Here is a 19,021-nt window from a genome sequence, read left to right on the forward strand (position 1 = left end):
GTGTGTAGCAGCTGACTTGAATTTTTCCTTGGCGAGTCTCGCTTTCCCTAGCTCCAACTTTAGAGCTCGGACTTCTTCATCTTCCTCCGGAGCTTCGAAGTTCTCCTCATCGATAACTTTCAATTTGGAGAGCCAATCTAAGCCCCGCGTGTGAATTCTTAGCCATCCATGATAACCTCCGATGACGCCGTTTCGGATGCCTCTAAGCTCCTTGTCTTTCCTCAACGGACTCCTCCACGCCTTGTGGATTCTTTGTATAACCTTGAGACTTTGGGCGCCTAAATCCCTCACAAGGAAAGGCGTGAGACTTTCTTCGGTTGGCGCTCCCCTCATGGGATAACCTAGCTGTCTTATGGCGAGTGTGGGATTATAATTAATACAACCCCTAGTCCCTACCAGTGGAACATTAGGATAGTCCCCACACGAGAAAAGAACTCCTTCCTTGCCTTCCTTCCAACGCGGAAACCAATGGATCGTGCTGCCCCCTATCACAGCCAAATGTTGGTCCCAAACGACTCTTCCTTTTTCAGCGCATGAGCGATAGCTTTGAAGCGGACACGGGTGTCTCGTGTCTTGTCGGAATAGGTGTGAAGTCAACCATACACAGAGAGCGGGTAAACAATAAACAATCCGTGCACTGTTTTTCTCGCACCTCCGGTCAAAGGTGTCGAACAAATCTGCCAAGATAGCCACCACTGGACTTTCCTTGCTATGGTGATATGCGAGGAAAGCATCAATGGCGGCTAAGTCTACCAAGCAGTCAACGTTCGGAAAGAGGACAACCCCGAAAATCAACAAAGCTAAAATATCTGCAAACGGGCCCCACTTCTCTTGGCTCGCCATATCCCTTGTTTTTCCTTCCAAGTATTTCCGAGGCAGGCCCACTACGCCGTTCCGAGTTTGCTTCGTGCGATCCAACTCCTTTGCTGAATCCCCAACCACAGCCGCAATCTTGCTCAAGGAAGGAAGAAAACCGGAGAAGAGATACGGTTTCCTCCCCCCTAGAGGGCATCCTAATATTTCCTCAAACTCTTCAATAGTTGGGACCATTTGGAAGTCCCCAAACGTGAAACACCTCAATGGCTGGTCGTAGTATTGGGCGAGGGATACGACAGCTTCCGTAAATACCTCCACTACGGTCAAATCTAGGATCTTCCCATAAACTTTGCGGAAGGCTTGCCTTTGGAGAGGTCCCATCAATCGTCCCAATTCCTTGAGGCTAGTGACGTCTAGACCTTTAACCTTGACTTGATAAAACCTTTTGCCGTTTTGATTTGTCCCCATCATTTTACCTAAAAAAGGGGTGGATCAAGACTCCGACATGAATGATGCAATGCGTATGCATGAAACGGAAAGAAAACAACACAAAAGGGGTAATTCACATATACGAGACCGCAGAGATCCAATTTTAATGCTACGTTTTGGGCATGACTGCGCCTTAACGTAGCATTAAAAAGGTTACATATTACTCCAAACATCACTAGCAAAACTATAAACTAGTGCTATTCACCAAAAATGCATGAGAACAAATGGCACGGAGCGTGTTTGCTCTTTGCCCCTATTTGGGAACCTAAGACAATATCTAGGGGTCTTTAATAACTATTTCCCCAACCATTCATAACTCACACGGCTGTTTTCTAGAGGTATCATCACTCAAGATAATAATATTGTGGCGGTATGGAATACCAGCGACAACACATTATAAAGAGAGAAAGCTCTAGACGAGGTTTCACTATTATCAAGCAAGTCGGAGACCTAGCATGATGATAGATTCACCTCCACTCCTTAAATTCCCATGAACCCGGGTGTAGGGCCCCTTTTTGCTCAAACCCGTGGGTGCTTAGAATGCAGTGTAAAGAATGCGAAATAGACAACAATTTATTTACATTTTACACAGTTCAACAAATGCACACACGAAGCTTTACAAATCCACAATTCCTTAAAAGTAGGCCTAACTCACAAAAAGTCCCCAGTGGAGTCGCCAACTGTCGCAACGTGCCCTTCGCGGGCGAGCGAGAGGCGAGGCTCACGGGTGCGCTTCCCAAAGGAGGAAAGATGCGCGGAGTCGCCACCAACGTTTATTCGTGGAAAACGTCGGGAAAACCGAAGGAAACCGGTCAAAATGAAAATTCTAAGTTCGGGAGTTGTGAGTTGTATTTACGCTTGAGGAAGGTATTAGCACCTCTTACGTTGGTCTCGAAAGACAACAGCCTTATTTCTAGAATTGTGGAATTGTGTTACCTTAACTTTTATTTCTTTTTATTTTTTGAGGTCGACAAAAGCGGGGCTTTTGCTCCTACGTACCCTCCTTTGGAGAGGAAATCAGACCTACGTAGTTCTTCCTTACGCGTGAATCAAGTGACTCTTTGAAAAGTGATCATTTTAAGGCGTTTGGACCTTAAAAATGATCCATTTTACTTGGTAAGAAAACTGAAATGATAAACTTTCGAAACCCTATTTTTGTGGACGAGCTTGACTAGGCGAGTTGATTTTAGCCTTAGTTTCACTTTAGTTATTAGTCAATTCACATAAGAATGAGAAATCCCAAAGAGAAAACGTCCGATTGATATTTCGCTTCATTTTACTAAAAGACATTTTTTGATTATTATATTATTATTTTACCTCTTTTTTTATTTCCAACGTGGTTACGGCACGACCGAACGGTCGGAATTCATTTTAACCAAAATTAACGGATGATACGATTCAAACGTTCGGTGAAAATTTATTTTATTTTTAGATTAGATGAGAAACGACTTAAATAAAATGGCTTAAGCACGTCAAGAGGGGGTATAAAAAGTAAATGAAATGAGAATAAAAATACACGAAACACAATGTGGACCACCACGGGTACATAGAATGAATCAAAAAGCTTGGTTCGAGGTACTTACCCGTTGAAGATCGAAGAACGATGAAGACGAATGAAGAACGTCGAAGAGCGGTCAAAACCTTTGCGAGATTCCTCACGGAAAACGTTACGGAAACGTTTCGGAAGCGCCTCGGCTTAGATTTTCTTCACGGAAACAATTTTTCCAAGCAAATTCGAAAGAGAGAGAAGTGCCTAAGGGGCTGAACCCTTTTCTTCTTCACTTCCTCCCCTATTTATAGCAAAATAGGGGAGGTGCTTGCCGCCCAGCTCGCCCAGGCGAGCCAGGTTGCTTCCTCCAGAAGCAACAGCCTTCTGGAAGGCCCAAGTGGGCCTGATTGCTATTTACACCCCTTTTTTACTAAATGCACCCCCCTTTCTATTTTTTTGTAATTCTTTTCCCGTAACGTTACGAAACTTTACGAATTTCGTAACGATACTTATTTTTCTTCCGCAAGGTTACGAATACTTACGGATTATGTATTTACTCCTTTTTTACCTTTCGAAGAAGTCACGGAAACTTACGGATTGCGCAAAAACACCTTTTTTCGACTTCCGCCACATTACGGAATTTCACGGATTGCACAAGCCTGCTTCCTTTTGATTTCTGAGACGTCTCGGAACTTCATTTATTGCATGTCATCAAGTAATAATCCCCCGACGAAATTAGGGTATGACAGGATGCCTTGGGGCACGCTTAGTTATGGCGTTTTTCCTAAAAAGCCAAACGTGAGGAGTACATAAAAAATGAATGTATGCTAGAGATAAAATGTGGGAGTGATTTGATTCGCACTGATTTTGGAGTAAACATGCGGGATAAACTCATTTTATTCAGAAAGTTATATCTAGTCAAGATCTGAGTGACAATACAAACTCCCTAGCGGTTGCTAATTATATAGGCCATTTAGTCTATCATATGCTTACAATAGCTGAGGAGTCCGTGGATCTCCTTGGGGGCAGAGTAGGCGTCTGCCATTGCTTTGGCCTTGGCCAGCAATCGGGGAAGTTCTTGACTCACGTTCAAAGTAAGGGCAAATCGATCCATCCACATCATTGCCTCTCGATGTAACGAGTTAATCACCCTTCCTCTAGCCTCCTTTTCCGCGTACACTCGAGCATATTCACTCGCCACTTTGTGCTCGTGGGCCATGGCTAGATTTAATTCTTCTTGGTACTTGCTGATGATGGCTAACATGTTGGTCTCGGTCTCGCATAACCGCTGAGACAAGCTTCTCTTGGACCTTAGGCAAATCCTCAATTCATCCTTCAAGATCAAACTGTCTACTCGTGATTGGTCCTTTTCCTCTCTTCGGAGCTTAAGCTCGCCCCTCAGAATTTGTTCCGGCCACGTTCTTCCCTATGGGCCCTTTTGGTTTCTTGTTCCAAGGCCTTGGTGGTGGCTATATTTACGTCTCTCAGTTCAGCGTTCTCCTTTCAGATCCTAATAGTTGTTGATTTGAACTTTTCTTTGACTGTTTGGGCTTTCTCGAGTTCTTCTCTGAGGGCCTGAACCTCTTTGTCCTCCTCTGGAGCTTCAACTTCCACCCCCTTAGTGGTTCTCAAATTCGAGAGCCAATCCATACCTTGCGTGTAGGCTGTCAACCACCTATGGTAGCTGCCGATGGGCCCGTTGTTATTGCCTCTGAGTTCCATGTCCTACTTTTGCACCATCTCCCATGCCTTGCAAACCTTCTGAAGTGCCTTCGGGTTGGTGCTATTGAAACCTCGTGCAATAATAGGTGTGAGGTCTTCCTCTAATGGTTCCCCTCTCTTAGGGTAGCCCAGTTGTCTTATGGCGAGGATGGGATTGTAATTAATGCAACCCCTGGTCCCTGTCAAGGGAACATTTGGAAATCCTCCGTACGAAATAAGAATCCTGGTTCTTCCTTCTTTCCATCGGGGGAACCAGTTGACAGATGCTCCTTCTTTGCCTGCTAAGAGTCGGTCCCAACTTGCCTCTTTTTTCTCTGTGCATGAGTGGTGGCCTTCTAGCGGACAAGCATGTCTCACCTCTTGGCGGAAAAGGTGCGAAACCAACCATACGTAGAGGGCCGGAGTACACCAAACAATCCTTGCACTGTTCTTTTCACATCTTCGGTTGAAGGTGTCATATAGATCGGCTAAGATAGCGACAACCGGGCTTTCCTTGCGGCCATGAAAGGCGAAAAAAGCGTCAATCGCTGCCTGGTCCACCAACCCATCCACATTTGGAAAGAGGACCCCTCCAAAGATCAAAAGTGCGAGGATGTCCATGAACGGGGCCCATTCGCCTTTACCTGCCAAGACTCTTGCTTTTGCTTCCAAACATTTCCTTGGTACTCCAACCACCCTATTTTCGACTTGCTTTCTGTGGTCTAATTCCTGCGTCGAGATTTGGACTATCTTAGAAATTCTAGCTAAGGAGGGATAGAATCCTGAGAAGAGGTATGGTTTTCTTCCTCCCAGAGGGCATCCCAGGATTTCTTCAAACTCTTCCACCGTGGGTGATAACTGCATGTTCCCAAAGGTGAAGCACGTCAACGGCTGGTCATAATATTGGGCGAGGGAGGCAATGGCCTCTGTGGAGACCTCTGCCATGGCTAGGTCCCAGATCTTACCGTAAGCTTTGCGAAAGGCTTGTCGCTGGAGCTGACCCATCAACTGTCCTAACTCTTTTAGACTAGCGACTCATAGGCTCTTGACCTTGACTTGATAGAACCTCTTTTTAAGCGAAGGCGCCTGACTCGATCCTATGTTTTACTAAAGTGAAACAAAACCCAATGCGAATCAAGACTCCGACATCTATCATGGATGGAATGGATGAATGCATGAAGAAATGCATATGGCACAGATGCATTTTACGAATATGGGAGCCGGGAGATTGTCCCCTTCTTAGATAAAACATTTGGGCAGCATGGTGCCTGATGTATGCATTTAAGAAGGCGAAACAGACCCTCCGTCGATTCGTGACAAAGTGAGGGGATCAAGACGCAACCCGTGCATGATGCAGATGCAAAAAAAGGCACAACACGGGGATGTACATAGTATGACAATATCCACAAATAATCATACAGCAAAGGCGTACATGACATTTTAGACTACATGCATGGCAGTGTTTAAAAAGGCATGCAGCGTGTTTGCTTCGTGCCCCTATTTTAGGCACCTAAATGGGAGGAACTAAAAGGCTTTTAGTGATAATTCCGAAGGTGGTCATATCTCTCTTGATGGTTTCTAGAGGTATCATCCCCTTCGAAAAACATATTGCGGCAGTAGGGACTACCAGCAACAATATGTTATCAAAGAGAAAAACTCTAGATGAGGGTTCACCGTTATCAAGCAAGTCGGAGACCTAGCATGACCACAGATTCACCTCCACTCCTTATGTTCCATGGACCCAGGTATAGGGCCCCTTTTCAACTCACCGTGTGTACAAATAGTGTTGGAGTTTGTGTGCATCAAATGAATAAATATCTATCTCATGCATACCTTAAAAACACACTAAAAGCATCAAAGAGTTATATATACAAGAACATAAGGAAAAAAATGAACAAAGGAGAATTCATGGTAAGGAATGCACACTGATTGATTGGCCTAACTCTCTAAAAACAATCCCCAGTGGAGTCGCCAACTGTCGCAACCTACCCTTCGGCGGGAGGGCGGCGCAAGACTCATGGGTGCGTCTTCCAAGAAAGGAAAATGCACAGAGTCGCCACCAACGTTTATTCGAGGAAAACGTCGGAAAAATCGGAAAAGGTGTAGTCTACGAACTTTAAGTGTGAAAGGTTCGGGAGTTGTATTTCCGCACGGGTAAGGTATTAGCACCCCACGCGTCTGTCACAAGGGACGACAGCCTTTAATCAAGTGTGCAAATATGACTTTAATTTGTTTTATTTTTCCTTTTTCGTTTTTTATGTCTTTTATGCCTTTTGTATTTTTTTTATCTTTTTGTGGTCGATAAGGGTGTTTCCCTTGCTACTACGTTTCCTCAATTGTGATAAGGAAATCAGACCTACGTAGTTCTTTGAGAACTGACCGTTGGTTAAGTTGTTTTTATCTTTTTTCGCAAGATATATTGTGACCAAACAAAAAAGTCGTTTATGGCGTTGGACCATTTAAACGATCTTTTGATTCTTTTGAAAGGATAGAAACATTAAGGCATTGGGCCATTATTGATCTCTTGGTTTTTGAAAGTAGTGACAAAGTTACATGTTGACTTTAGGCTTTCAAAAGTCCACGTTAACCAATAAAAGCAAAGAGGACCATTTAAGGCGTTGGACCTTAAAATGGTTTTTAGGTGATTTTTATGGACAAAGCTTGATTTGTGAGTTGATTTTAGCCTTAGTTTCACTTTGGTTATTAGTCAATTCAATTAAGAAAAATCCCAAAGAAAAGCGTCCGATTGATTTTTTTGGATTATTTTATTCAAATATATTTTGATTATTTTATTATTATTTTGCCTCTTTTGGTTTTAAACGTGGTTACGGCGTGAAAGATCGGTTGGATTTTATTTTAACAGAGATTAAACGATATTACAACTCAAATGATCGGTGGAAATTCATTTTATTATTTGATTAGGCAAGAAAACGGCTTAAATAAATGGTTAAAGCACGTCAAAAAGGTGGTACAGAAAACAAACGAAATGAAAATAAAAGCACGCGAAACAAGTGGGGACCACTAAGGGCACATAGAATGAATTGCAAGGTACGATTTTGGGAACTTACCGGTTGAAGACCGAAGAACGAACGAAGAACGATGAAAAACGGTGAAGAACGGTGAAGAATCTTCACGAAATCACTCACGAAAACATCTCGGAAGCGTTACGGAAGCGCCTCGGCATGGATTTTCTTCACGGAAACAATTTTTCTCCCTAATTTCAAGAGAATCCTAAATATCAGTAGGGCTGAACCAAATTACTCTGCCCTCTTTCCCCTATTTATAGGGGAAAAGAGGGAGGTGGTTGCCGCCCAACTGGCCCAGGCGAGCTGGGTTGCTTCCACCAGAAGGCACCGCCTTCTGTTGGAACACCCTGGAAGGCTCAAGTGGGCCCGGACAAAATTAGGGTATGACACCATCAAATCAAAGATAATGTGCATAATCATCATGGATCAATAGGTCTTTTTAAGGTTGGGCTTGGTTTGGAAGGAAATCTTGGTTTTTCTAGATATTCAAACATACCTTGAGAATAGGAGAGCAGACATAAAAGTCTAGCTAGTAACTTAAATGAAAGATCACTTCCTATTCTTTTTTTCATTTCAACCAAGTTATCACTTCTTTCTATTTAGATAATTACAACAACTCTGTACATGATTCAGACATTTATGTATCCATAAAGAACTTCTTTTTCCTTTTCTTTTCTCTTTTCTTTTCTTTTATTTTCTAATTTTGTTCTTTTCTTTTTTGATAAATATTTATTTTCCTTTAATACCCATAAAAACAAAGTATTTACATCAGATTAGCCACCAAATGATAGAAATCCCAATCAAAACACCCTTGCTCTCTTAACCTAAGATAAGGTAGGAAACTTTTATCCTAGGTTAGTGTTCCAACAAAATATCAAGTGTTTGGCTCAAAGGGCTTGCAAATGATAAAATAATATACATTAGGATAGTTGTTTGGCATAGGCTTAAAATGTAAAGAAAGAAAGAATGCCTAGATATCCATGAGTCATAAGTTATAACAACTAGAAATTCATGAAAAACCAAATGTAGAACATATCAATGAGGACACTCAATGTAAAATCTGTGGTTGTACACAGTCACTAAAGCTTAAGGCCTGTTTCCATATTGAAATCAAATCAGTGTTTTGAAAGTTGTTCTTTTATCAAGTCCATGCAAAAATATCTGAGTTCATTTGGTATTTGGGAAAGTCCTTCATTTTTTTCATTCTCAATGTTTCCAAAAAAAATCCTTTTGTTGTGTTCTAATCCAAAAATAAGTTTCAAAAAATACTGGTTGTTGATTCTTTCCAAAGCATCTTATGTTCAAGAAATATTTTCTGATTAAGTACCAAAAAGAGTTATAAACTATAATTATACTAACAAAATATCAAAGCACATGCAAATTAGTCAAAATAAACTCGTGTAAGTAAATAAGGTAATAAAGTACTGAATTTTAATACAAAGCGATAAATAAACATAAAGACAAGTTCACAGGTTTTTGAAGGTCATGGCTGAGGCGCTCAGTCTCCTCCAATGAAATAATCAACCAAATCCACCATGGCTTCATCTTCCTCGGCTCTTTCTCCTTCTCCTTGGTAGCTCTTTGAGCATCTGCAGGTCCTACCTCCTCCTGAAAAATAGGTCTGTCTCTAGGCCATGCAACAGTGGCTCTAAACTACTCGGGAGTAGGCCAAGGGTAAGGGCTAGGGCCCTGGCGATGCTGGTGCAGTGTATAATGGTAGAAGTTGTCATTCAAATGACGCATGTACATGTGCATCTAGAGCTTTATCCTCTGCAAGTGGGTTGAGATGGACTCTAAGGATGGTGGCTGATGTGGAGGTATAGGTGGTGCATCTGCTGCTAGCTGATGTCGCTAATCCTGCTCTAGTTTTTGTACCTACCTTGGCATGCAATATTTTTCAATAAATGATATGTTAATCGAAGGCCAGATGTGTTTTTTTGGTGTGACCGGTACTCCATAGAACTGGCAGAGACCTGTAATTAAAGCAGGAAAGCCCAGTGCCTTGTTGGACTTTTTTGGGTCCACTGGGTGCCTAGGAGGTTCGGTACCAACAAACTAATGGATAGCATCTAAAATGAGTTGGACAACATGAACACTGATATGCTCCATAATACTGTAGACCAGCTGACATTTAGGTAGGGTAAGATCATAGTTTTGGTCGCTCGGAAGGATATTACTAAGAAGGAAAGTCATCCAGATTTGAGTCAAGGTCGTCATGTTGGTGTGCATGATTCGCAACCGCTTCCTTGTCATGCTCCGTACAAAATCACGTCCTGGGAAGCAAAGCAGCTGACCAATAGCCTCTTCATCAAAACCTGTAGTCTGACCTCTTCTTGTCGTGTATTCACATTGTTTCCCCTTTTCTAAGATCAATGGATTCCCTAAAAATTGGTTGATGGCATCTGTGTCATAAGGAATCCATTGGCCCCTCACTTTGGAGCGCTTATCCATAACACCTTCCTCAATAGGCCAAGCATTTGCATAAAACTCCATGATAACTTCAGGGTCATATTTAGGCATGGGCTCTGCAAGTTGTGTCCAGTACCTCCTAGCAATCTCTGTTTGGAATTCAATATACTCACCCTCAGCTTCCTTAAGAAGATTCCTAAAGAAGCTAGAGCTTAGCTACACATACCTCTCTAATAGCTAAGCTCACCTCCTTGAGATGAGAAGCTAGAGCTTAGCTACACACCCCCTATAATAGCTAAGCTCACCCCTATGCCAAAAAACATGAAAATACAAAAAAAGTCCTTACTACAAAGACTACTCAAAATGCCTCGAAATACAAGGCTAAAACCCTATACTACTAGAATGGCCAAAATACAAGGCCCAAACGAAGGAAAAACCTATTCTAATATTTACAAAGATAAGTGGGCTCATACTTAGCCCATGAGCTCAAAATCTACCCTAAGGCTCATGAGAACCCTAGGGCCTTCCCTTGGATCTCTGGCCCAATCTACTTGGAGTCTTTTATCCAATGTCCTTGCGGGGTAGGATTGCATCAGCTTAAGATTTATTTTGATTCACAAATCCATTCACAACTCAGCACCACAACTCAACTTCATCATAAACATCATGTAGGAAACTTAGAAAAAAAAAAGAGTTCAACAAAAAGAATACTTCTAGGAATTGATTTAGAACATGTTATGAACTAAATAACATGCATGAATTAGACTCAAAATTCAAAAAATAGGCTAAGAATGACAAGAATACATGAACAAATGTATTCTATAATTCAATCAAGAAAATAAAAATTCAACACAAACTTAGAACATAATGTGACAATTACTATGACTAAACATGACTCTAAGACAACATGGATTAAGTGATTTACACTTAGATTTTTGTGTTTTTTTTTAATAATCAATATTTTGGAAGAAAATTTAGATCTAAGGTTCAGCACCAGAATATTATGAATGAAAAAGGATAGAACCTAAAATCAACACAAAAACATGATTCAAGAGTAGATCTACAAAATTTGAACCATAGAAATGCAAGAACAATTGTAGATCTAAGATTTAATCGGTTTATTTTTTTTGAATCTACTCTAAACAGCACCAAACCACAAGACAGTGGAGGATATACATGGAGAGTAAGATGAAGAACAAGGAATTAAAGAGAATTCACCAAACAAAAAGATAGAGGAAGCAAAAGAACATCACCTACATGAAGATGCTCTTGATACCACATGATGTACACTCCATTGGAGCTTGTAGGCCTAGGATCTTCTTCATCAATGGAATCTTTTGCTTCTTGGAAGATGAATAGCAGCAGAATGGAGAAGGAAGAGAGAGAGGAGACGCCACTTCAAGGAGAAGATGAGTCTAGAAGAAGCTCACCACCATAGGAGGCCATGGATAAGAGCTTGGAGGAAGAAGGAGATGAATAAGAGAAGAGCACGAAATTTTGTGCTCTAAAAGAGCTCTGAAATCTGAAGTTTAATTTGCAAATGATCAAAGTTGGAAAAATGCACACACATAGCCCGTATTTATAGCCTAAGTGTCACAGAAAATTGGAGGTAAATTTGAATTTCTATTCAAATTTAACTTGAAGATTCAGGTACATCTTGCTCGATTCTGAAATGTTCTTGAGTTTCATTATTTCTCTCTGGATTATCTTTGGCTACCTTATCACGACCCCTTCCTTTATGTCCTCCTCCTCGGCCACGAGCTCCTCCTTTTTTTTGTATGTTTGTGTTGGAGTGCTTGATCTGGTGCCTTCCCACCTGAGCGCTCAAGAAGTTGTTGTTTATGGGCTTCGAGTGAGCCTTGGAGTTCTTCTACTTTTAGGATCTCTAGATTTCTTGATTCTTCTATGGCCACCACAATGTGGTCAAATTTGGGGTTCAAGGTACGTAGGACTTTCTCTATGATGGTGAGATCAGTGACCTTCTCACCACAGGACTTCATTGCATTGGTCAGATTAAAGACACGATTAAAGAACTCAGCTACTCTTTCATTTCCCTCCATCTGCATCAATTCAAATTGTCTGTGCATCGTTTGAAGATGCACCTTCTTCAACTGTTCCACGCCTTCATTTCCTTTCTCCAAGATCTTCCATGCCTTCGATGAGGTTTTTGCTCCAACAATCTTTTCAAAATGGGCTTTGTCCACACTTTGGTAAATCAAACATAAGGCCTTGCAGTCGTTCTTCTTATTCTCATTATATGCCACCTTATGTTCTTTTGTAGCATCTTCTACAAACGGTGAATACCCTTTCTCCACGATCTCAAGGACTTCTTGATACCCAAGTATCACCTTCATATGTGCATACCACCGATGCCAATTCTTGCTATCGAGGATCGGTAGATTTGCCAGAAGATTGCCACCATCTTGACCCATCCTTGATCTTGGATTCCTAGAATCATTAAGGCTTTTGATATCACTTGTTAAGAAAAAAAAGCAAGAAATAATAGGTTTATTTTGTGAAAGGTAAAAAATTGCACACATACGCACGTTCACAAGACTTTTATTTATAACAGAAAGTCTGCATATCCCATGTGTCTAAAATGAAGAAATAACTACCACTAATAGGAATTACTATTCTAACAAAAATTAGGTCGTGAAGCTTTGCCTACCAAGAAGTTCCTTTTACAGAGACATATTCTTGCACAAGATACTTGTCCAAGGTGTGGTATGGGGCCTGAGGATATGGGCCACGAAGCATGTTCTTTGGCAGTGTGGGGATGTGCACCTTGTTTGGAACTTTTTCCAGGTCCTCATCCCGGATGAGTGAGCATATTTCGAACTGGTTTGATTGACTGAGAGAGCACATGAGGAAGGTTAGTGTGGTGTTCCCGATTATGATCTTCTAAATTTGGAAGGCTCATAGTGAGGCCTTGTTTCGAGACCAAGTGGTTTAGCCCCATGTTATCATTTTAAGAGTTAGCAATTTGGTGAGGCACGTGCAAATAACTTTTAATTTGAATAGTGAAGCTTCTTTGAGTCCCCTTTTGACTCATTTGGTCTAATGCGCAAAAGCGAGGGACTTTCAAGTGAGCCTCCATGTTGATGGTAGTCGCAGCACTAATCTTGGGCCTTTGGGATATGGTTGTATCATCCGTGACTCTAATGGTCAATGGATTTGTGGTTTTGTTGGTGATATCGGCCAGAGTAGCAAACATCCTAAAAGGTTGAACTTATTGCTATTTTAGAAGGCTTGAAAATTAATCTAGCAGATGAATTATAAGAATGTTTTGTGTGTCTCAAATTCTCTGAACCCGATCAATCTCATTAAGCAGGATTAGCATCTTGAATTTGTGCTCTCAATCATAGAAGGGAATCATAGTGCTGACTTTTTGGCAAAGATGGGGCCTTCTGCAGGAACTTGGTTTAGGGAGGTTTTGACCCCTCCTTTAGGCATGCATAAGTTGATCCTAGCTGATGCCATGAATTTACCCTTCACAAGGGTGCATTTTTTCTACTCTTTTGCTTTATTTCTTGAATATTTTGATTTTAGGAATTTTGTGAACTTTCTTAATTTATCTAAAATCTATCTATATATCTATATATATTAAATAAATGAAGGTTTTGCTAGGTGGGCAGATGCCACATGGCATCACCATATTCATTCTCACTAAATTATAATTCATAATCATTAATTATTATTTGAATCTTATATTTTATAATTAAAATTTACTAATAATATAATTAAAACCAAAATATAATAGTTAAATACATTAAAAAGTTATAATATAAAAAATTATAAATTGTAAAATTACAACATATGCAACCACAAGATATTTAGAGTTGCTTGGCTCTAATAAGTTAAATAAAATATATTAATGTTGTCATGTTATATTATTTTTTTTTATAAAATTTTATTTATTTTTATTCTTTTTATTTTTTTCAAATAACAAAAATATTACTCTACTAAGAAATTTTTTGATTTTACATTTAAATTGGAATAATTTCTTGACAAAAAAAAATCAACTCATTAACTTCTTTTCTTATAAGTAAAACATAATATGAAATGTTCTTACATCACAATCTCAAAATTGTGATTCTTGACATCACCAATTACATTATTAAATTGTCCATAAATATCACTTCACGTCATATGATCAATCTTAGAGAAAATCATAAACTCCATATTGATTGGATTTTGACTTTTTTTTTTTTAGAAAATGCAAATTAATCAAATTATGCCCAGCCATGGGCTCCGAGTGGAAGGGTCCAATCTTCAGTGTAATCTGGACTGCTACCCACAATCCTTTTAGACTGTGACCGAATGCCATTAATTTTTGGGCCTGGGCTCCTTGGAAATTGGTAAGCGACAATTCGTCCTCCCGAGCTAGATGAGTCACCAGTCGAACCTCCCTTTGTTGAGAAGTTCCACTGCCCAACTGAAACTCGAGGCTTGGATGGGCCTTGGGCTCGAACCTTGGCCTTTGCAGACTGAGTTGGGGTCATATAGCTAGGTCTATTTGGGCTGGGAGGTATGTGACGGTGCCTATTAGAAACTGGGCTTAAATCAACAAAGTCTTGGTTCATGGGACTGACATTTCTAGTGTTGGTTGGGCCTGGAGTTGCAACCATGTCCATTTCTACGGTCTTCTCAGACATGTTATCAGTGGTAGTTGATGTTGTAGAAGCAAGAGTCATGTAAGAGGTCTCATGTGGCCCCATGTTCCTGACATTGTATGGTTGGGATGACATCCAACGCTCCAACCAGTTCCAACCCCATTGGGCTTTTTCATGCTCATAGTTTGTTCCTACATCATCATTACCATTCCAGTCTGGCTGCAAAAATTGCTTTTGTTGTTGCTGCAAACAAAAATGGTTCACAATAGAATGAACACAATGTTTACATGAGAACGTATTTTTATTTTACATTTTTATCTGCAAACACCCTCCCTCATGTTTGTTTTCTTTTTGAAGTATTCACTCTTATAACATTTAGGTAGAAGGTAGCTTTTTTCAAATATTGTATGTTACACAATGTATACTTATTAAGTTTTTATAAAACTAATGGATTTTTAGGTATAATGTCACAAGATGACATGTCTTACGAAAAGAGGGTTTCATATGTGAGAGTGATAGGAATTCATTTCAATCGATGGATTATAATAAATGGCTCAGCTTAAAACGTTATTAGAAAACCTCACGTGCCTCTCTCTTTTAGTAGTACTATGCAACATCAAATTTCTGGATTCCCAAACACTACATCTACGCTTCCTTCTGCTCCCGTGCCCACCACTGAATGCCACCAAATTATGCCTTCTCCACCCCCATCGTTTGATAAATCTGCTTCCTAAGTCCAAACTCTTAATTCCCAAACACTGCCGTTCCCGAGGCTGCTTTTTCTTTTCGCATCCACTTTATTTGAAATTATGTAAGCATACATTACATGTTGAGAATTTTATGCAATATGAATTGCATTATAACTTCGATTTAAAAAAAAATCAAACCTGTCCTTAGTTTTTACATTATGACTATCCTATTAAATTTGGCTCTGACATGTGAAAGTAATGAAAAATCCAGGGTCGTCGGCGGGTTGCAACCAAGCGGAGGGTGGGCCGAGTGCGGAGGAGAAGTAAGCCTCGAACGATAGTTTTTGGGAATTCATATTTATATACGTTTGGCCTCGAACAACAGTGTAAGAAACATACATTATCGGATTTGACACCTTTAAAGTAAGTAATTCACGTTAAAGGATAAAGTAAATAATTTTAATTATTAATGAAAAAATCAATGGCTGATATTATGTATGCGTACATAACAATAACAAATTATGAATGTTTTAAAATATCAATCATTAATTTTATAAATAAACGATTGAATGTACTTATTTAATCTTTATTCACTTTGGAGGATTTAAATCCTACATTATCGCATATTCTAATAAAATTTGAAAAGTAAAATAAAAAATATTAAAACTTATGTAAAGAAGATATAGATAAATTAAATTGCACGTACCGTTTTGAAAGAATATTAGACTAAGCTATTTTATCCACTATATTCCCATTTAATCATGACAAATTAACTAACCTGTTGATAGTTGAAAGCGTATGCAAGAGCTCTCTCTCTCTTCATTACAGCTTCATGTTTCCGCAAATCGTTTTCCTTAATTTTGTAGCTACTTTGACGCCTATTGTCCCAGTCATTAATGTCGTCTATTCTTCTCAGGGGGCTCATGGGCACGGGCACGGGTATGGGCTTGGGCTCTTCTTTCTTCTCTCTTTCCTGATCCGCGTGACTCAATTGGAATCGGCGAGCCCGTACTCGTGCCTGCACCCTCACCAGTGCTTGCATGCACCGCATCGTCATCTGCGCTTGCTTCCGCACATTGTGTCCCCTCACCAGTGCTTGCAGCCTCACTAATCCCTTCAATGCTCGTAGTGCACGTCGAGCCTACACAATTCATTCATAAATTAAGTTGTTATAGACAGATGAGCACATTAATTAATTCCCTCTCATGTTCAGGTCTTACCAGGTAGCCTCTATAGTATGATTGAATGAGTGTTGCTGCTCTTTCTTCCTTGGACTGCCGCCCGTAACTTCCTGCCAATCTTACAACTCTTGCAGCTGCTTGAGCAGCCACCACAGCAGCTTCTGCAGCTGCGGCAGTTGCTGCTGCAACGGCAATCGCATGGCTTCTATCTTCGTTGGTCACTGGCGTTGATGTCGTACTCATCTCTGCATTGCTCACATTATCTGGAGAACTCTCTGCAGGAAAATGCTCAAAGGACACCACCTCTGCCACTTCATGCTGTAATTTCTGTGTGTTGTCCTTCTGAAATTCAAAATCCACGTAAGTAATGAATCTTATTAGTTGGCTTACATAGATCACGCAATACCATTCTCATTCTACTAGGTTGAAAATCAATTTTTCAAGATACCATTCTCCCTATGTTCTTTTTTGTCTCCTCCCTCTCTTTTTATAATGTTAAAAATAATAGCAATCTCGTATTTTAACCCAAAATCTTAAGATTTAAATTTATGGGTTATTTTCTCACTTATATGATGTTTAATCTTTTTACTTCTATCGGACCTCATACTTGTAACTCAACACAATCTACTCCACTGATATTTAACTATCACCTTACATAATTGTACAATGTTTATTCTCATTCCTTTTTAAAATTAAGTTGTACATCCATATTATCTGTGGACATTTAAAGAAAAGAACAACATATTACAAAAGGACTGAAAAGATTTTCGTGATTAGCAATCACATGAGAAAATCACATAATGAAAAGTATTATTATTTTTATGATTGGGTTAAAATGTTTAAAAGTTCTAAGATTCACTTGGTTAAAAAAAATATAAGGATTGAAAGAAAAATGAAAAAAATTGAAATTCTTATATTAATATTTTAATAAAAACTAACAATTAAGCTGATAAAAATAAATATATTACTTTTATAGTTGTTTGTGATGATGAAGAGGATATAACTTAGGAAGCACACGATGTTCAAGATGAATCGTGATGGGTTAGGTGGTATGATAAATATGTGACACGTATACTAGCAAATATATGTTGACTTTGTAGGGGACCGTGGATACTTATAAATAATTACATGCTGTATCAGGTTGATGGTCCTGAAAGCTGAGAAATTGGCAGGCATCTCATCATTAATGTGGAGGAGCGCATAAAAGACAAAAACTACATTACTGCAAGCAACTAACTTGCTGTTCACTTACCTTATGGAGAGGGCTTTAGCCTTTAATGCGAAAGGCGGAAATTGATTGTGATCATGGCCTTCCTTATGCTGCAGATATATAGATATGTAATTTTTTTTTTCCTTTTGGGTTTCCATGACTTGTTCAAGAACTTTGATCAATGACATAATAAGCGACTGAAGTTGATTATGATTTACAAGTATATATATATATATATATATATATATATATATATATATATATATAACCCATTGCTGATTACCCCAAAGTAATACCACAGTCTTTACTCTCTAATGTTGATTGGAATGAATAAAAAGAAACAAACAAACAAACTTGGGAAAAGTAATTTTTTAATACAAAATCACAAATGCTACCTGTGCCCATATCCACTTTCCAAATAAAAGAAAAATAAGATCAATGGTGATTTTAGTCCGAAAAAATATTCCAAAAACAAATGCTCCTATCTTTATTATGAAATAAAATGAACAATTATTATAGCAGAGCACCCTGCAAATCATCTACTAAACATTAGAATAAGAAGTGGAGAGGATGACCTTCTTCTCAGGCTGGGGCGAATCTTTAGAAGATGACTTGAAAACTTTCTTCACAGATGAGAACCAGCTGCCTCCTTTCTTCCCCATCAATGACGAAAGGATCTGTTTCTCGTATAACCATTAATTTCATCCATGTCGAGACACAAAATAAATCTAAGAGTGTAACAAGTTGCGGAGCGAGACATGAAACTAACCTGGTGAAACAAGTGTTGCCGTTTTGCATCACTTCACATGTTGTGCCTGCAGGCATTTTCGACATTCACAGCAAGAAGTATTTGGTCATTTTGCGGATTGTGGTGCAGAATTTAGAGAGAGAAAGAATGTGCGTGAGATTAGTAACTGTGAGCTCGCGCAACCGTCGTTGGTATTTATCAAAATCACGGATGTGTTGGACTTGGACCCCGTAACATTAGCAAGCATAGCATGTACTATTATTATGCAGTTGGTGGCCACCTATAGACACTCGTGGCTCCTCTTATTATTTCGGCCCAATAAAAACATAACTGCTTTACTTTACCGGTAATCAATCTATCCTGTCTTTTCTTTTTAATGTAATATTCCATCTAAATATTATATTTGCAAGGATTCAGATTTAAGTGGAGAACGTAACAAAATTGAAAGAGAATAAATATTTTTTTTTTTTGAAGGAAGCAAGCTTAATACATTTTATTAATAATCAAAGAGTACTAAATACAAGAAAGCATGCTTATAAGAAATGGGACAAGCATGAGATATGGCAGCCCTTATTAGAGTATGAGCTACTGTATTAACTTGTCGCCTAATAAACTTGACACTAAAGTTGTTGTAAATATTTAAAACTATA

The 19,021-nt window shown here is 39.3% G+C and overlaps 1 protein-coding gene across 1 annotated transcript; it reads right to left on the reverse strand.

Annotated features, from left to right (window-relative positions):
* Positions 1-13,950: 13,950 nt before the first annotated feature.
* On the reverse strand, positions 13,951-18,658 carry IQD51 (protein IQ-DOMAIN 51). The gene is made up of 5 exons (XM_006596195.4): positions 18,393-18,658; positions 18,199-18,300; positions 16,453-16,755; positions 16,011-16,373; positions 13,951-14,786 (listed from the first exon to the last, which is right to left on the reverse strand). Exons 2-5 carry the CDS (start codon positions 18,283-18,285, stop codon positions 14,163-14,165), a joined length of 1,377 nt encoding a protein of 458 aa, XP_006596258.1. The 5' UTR covers positions 18,286-18,300; positions 18,393-18,658; the 3' UTR covers positions 13,951-14,162.
* Positions 18,659-19,021: the final 363 nt, after the last annotated feature.

Source organism: Glycine max, chromosome 14 (assembly GCF_000004515.6).
Source record: "Glycine max cultivar Williams 82 chromosome 14, Glycine_max_v4.0, whole genome shotgun sequence".
NCBI lineage: Eukaryota > Viridiplantae > Streptophyta > Magnoliopsida > Fabales > Fabaceae > Glycine > Glycine max.

Bases quoted from the DNA above. Each gene is read 5' to 3' on its own strand.
- IQD51 (XM_006596195.4), bottom strand. From the start codon at position 18,285: ATGGGGAAGAAAGGAGGCAGCTGGTTCTCATCTGTGAAGAAAGTTTTC. The intron at 16,374-16,452 runs GTAAGACCTGAA...TGAATTGTGTAG, and splicing joins CATACTATAGAGGCTACCTG to GCTCGACGTGCACTACGAGC. The intron at 14,787-16,010 runs GTTAGTTAATTT...TTTTGTTTGCAG, and splicing joins ACGCTTTCAACTATCAACAG to CAACAACAAAAGCAATTTTT.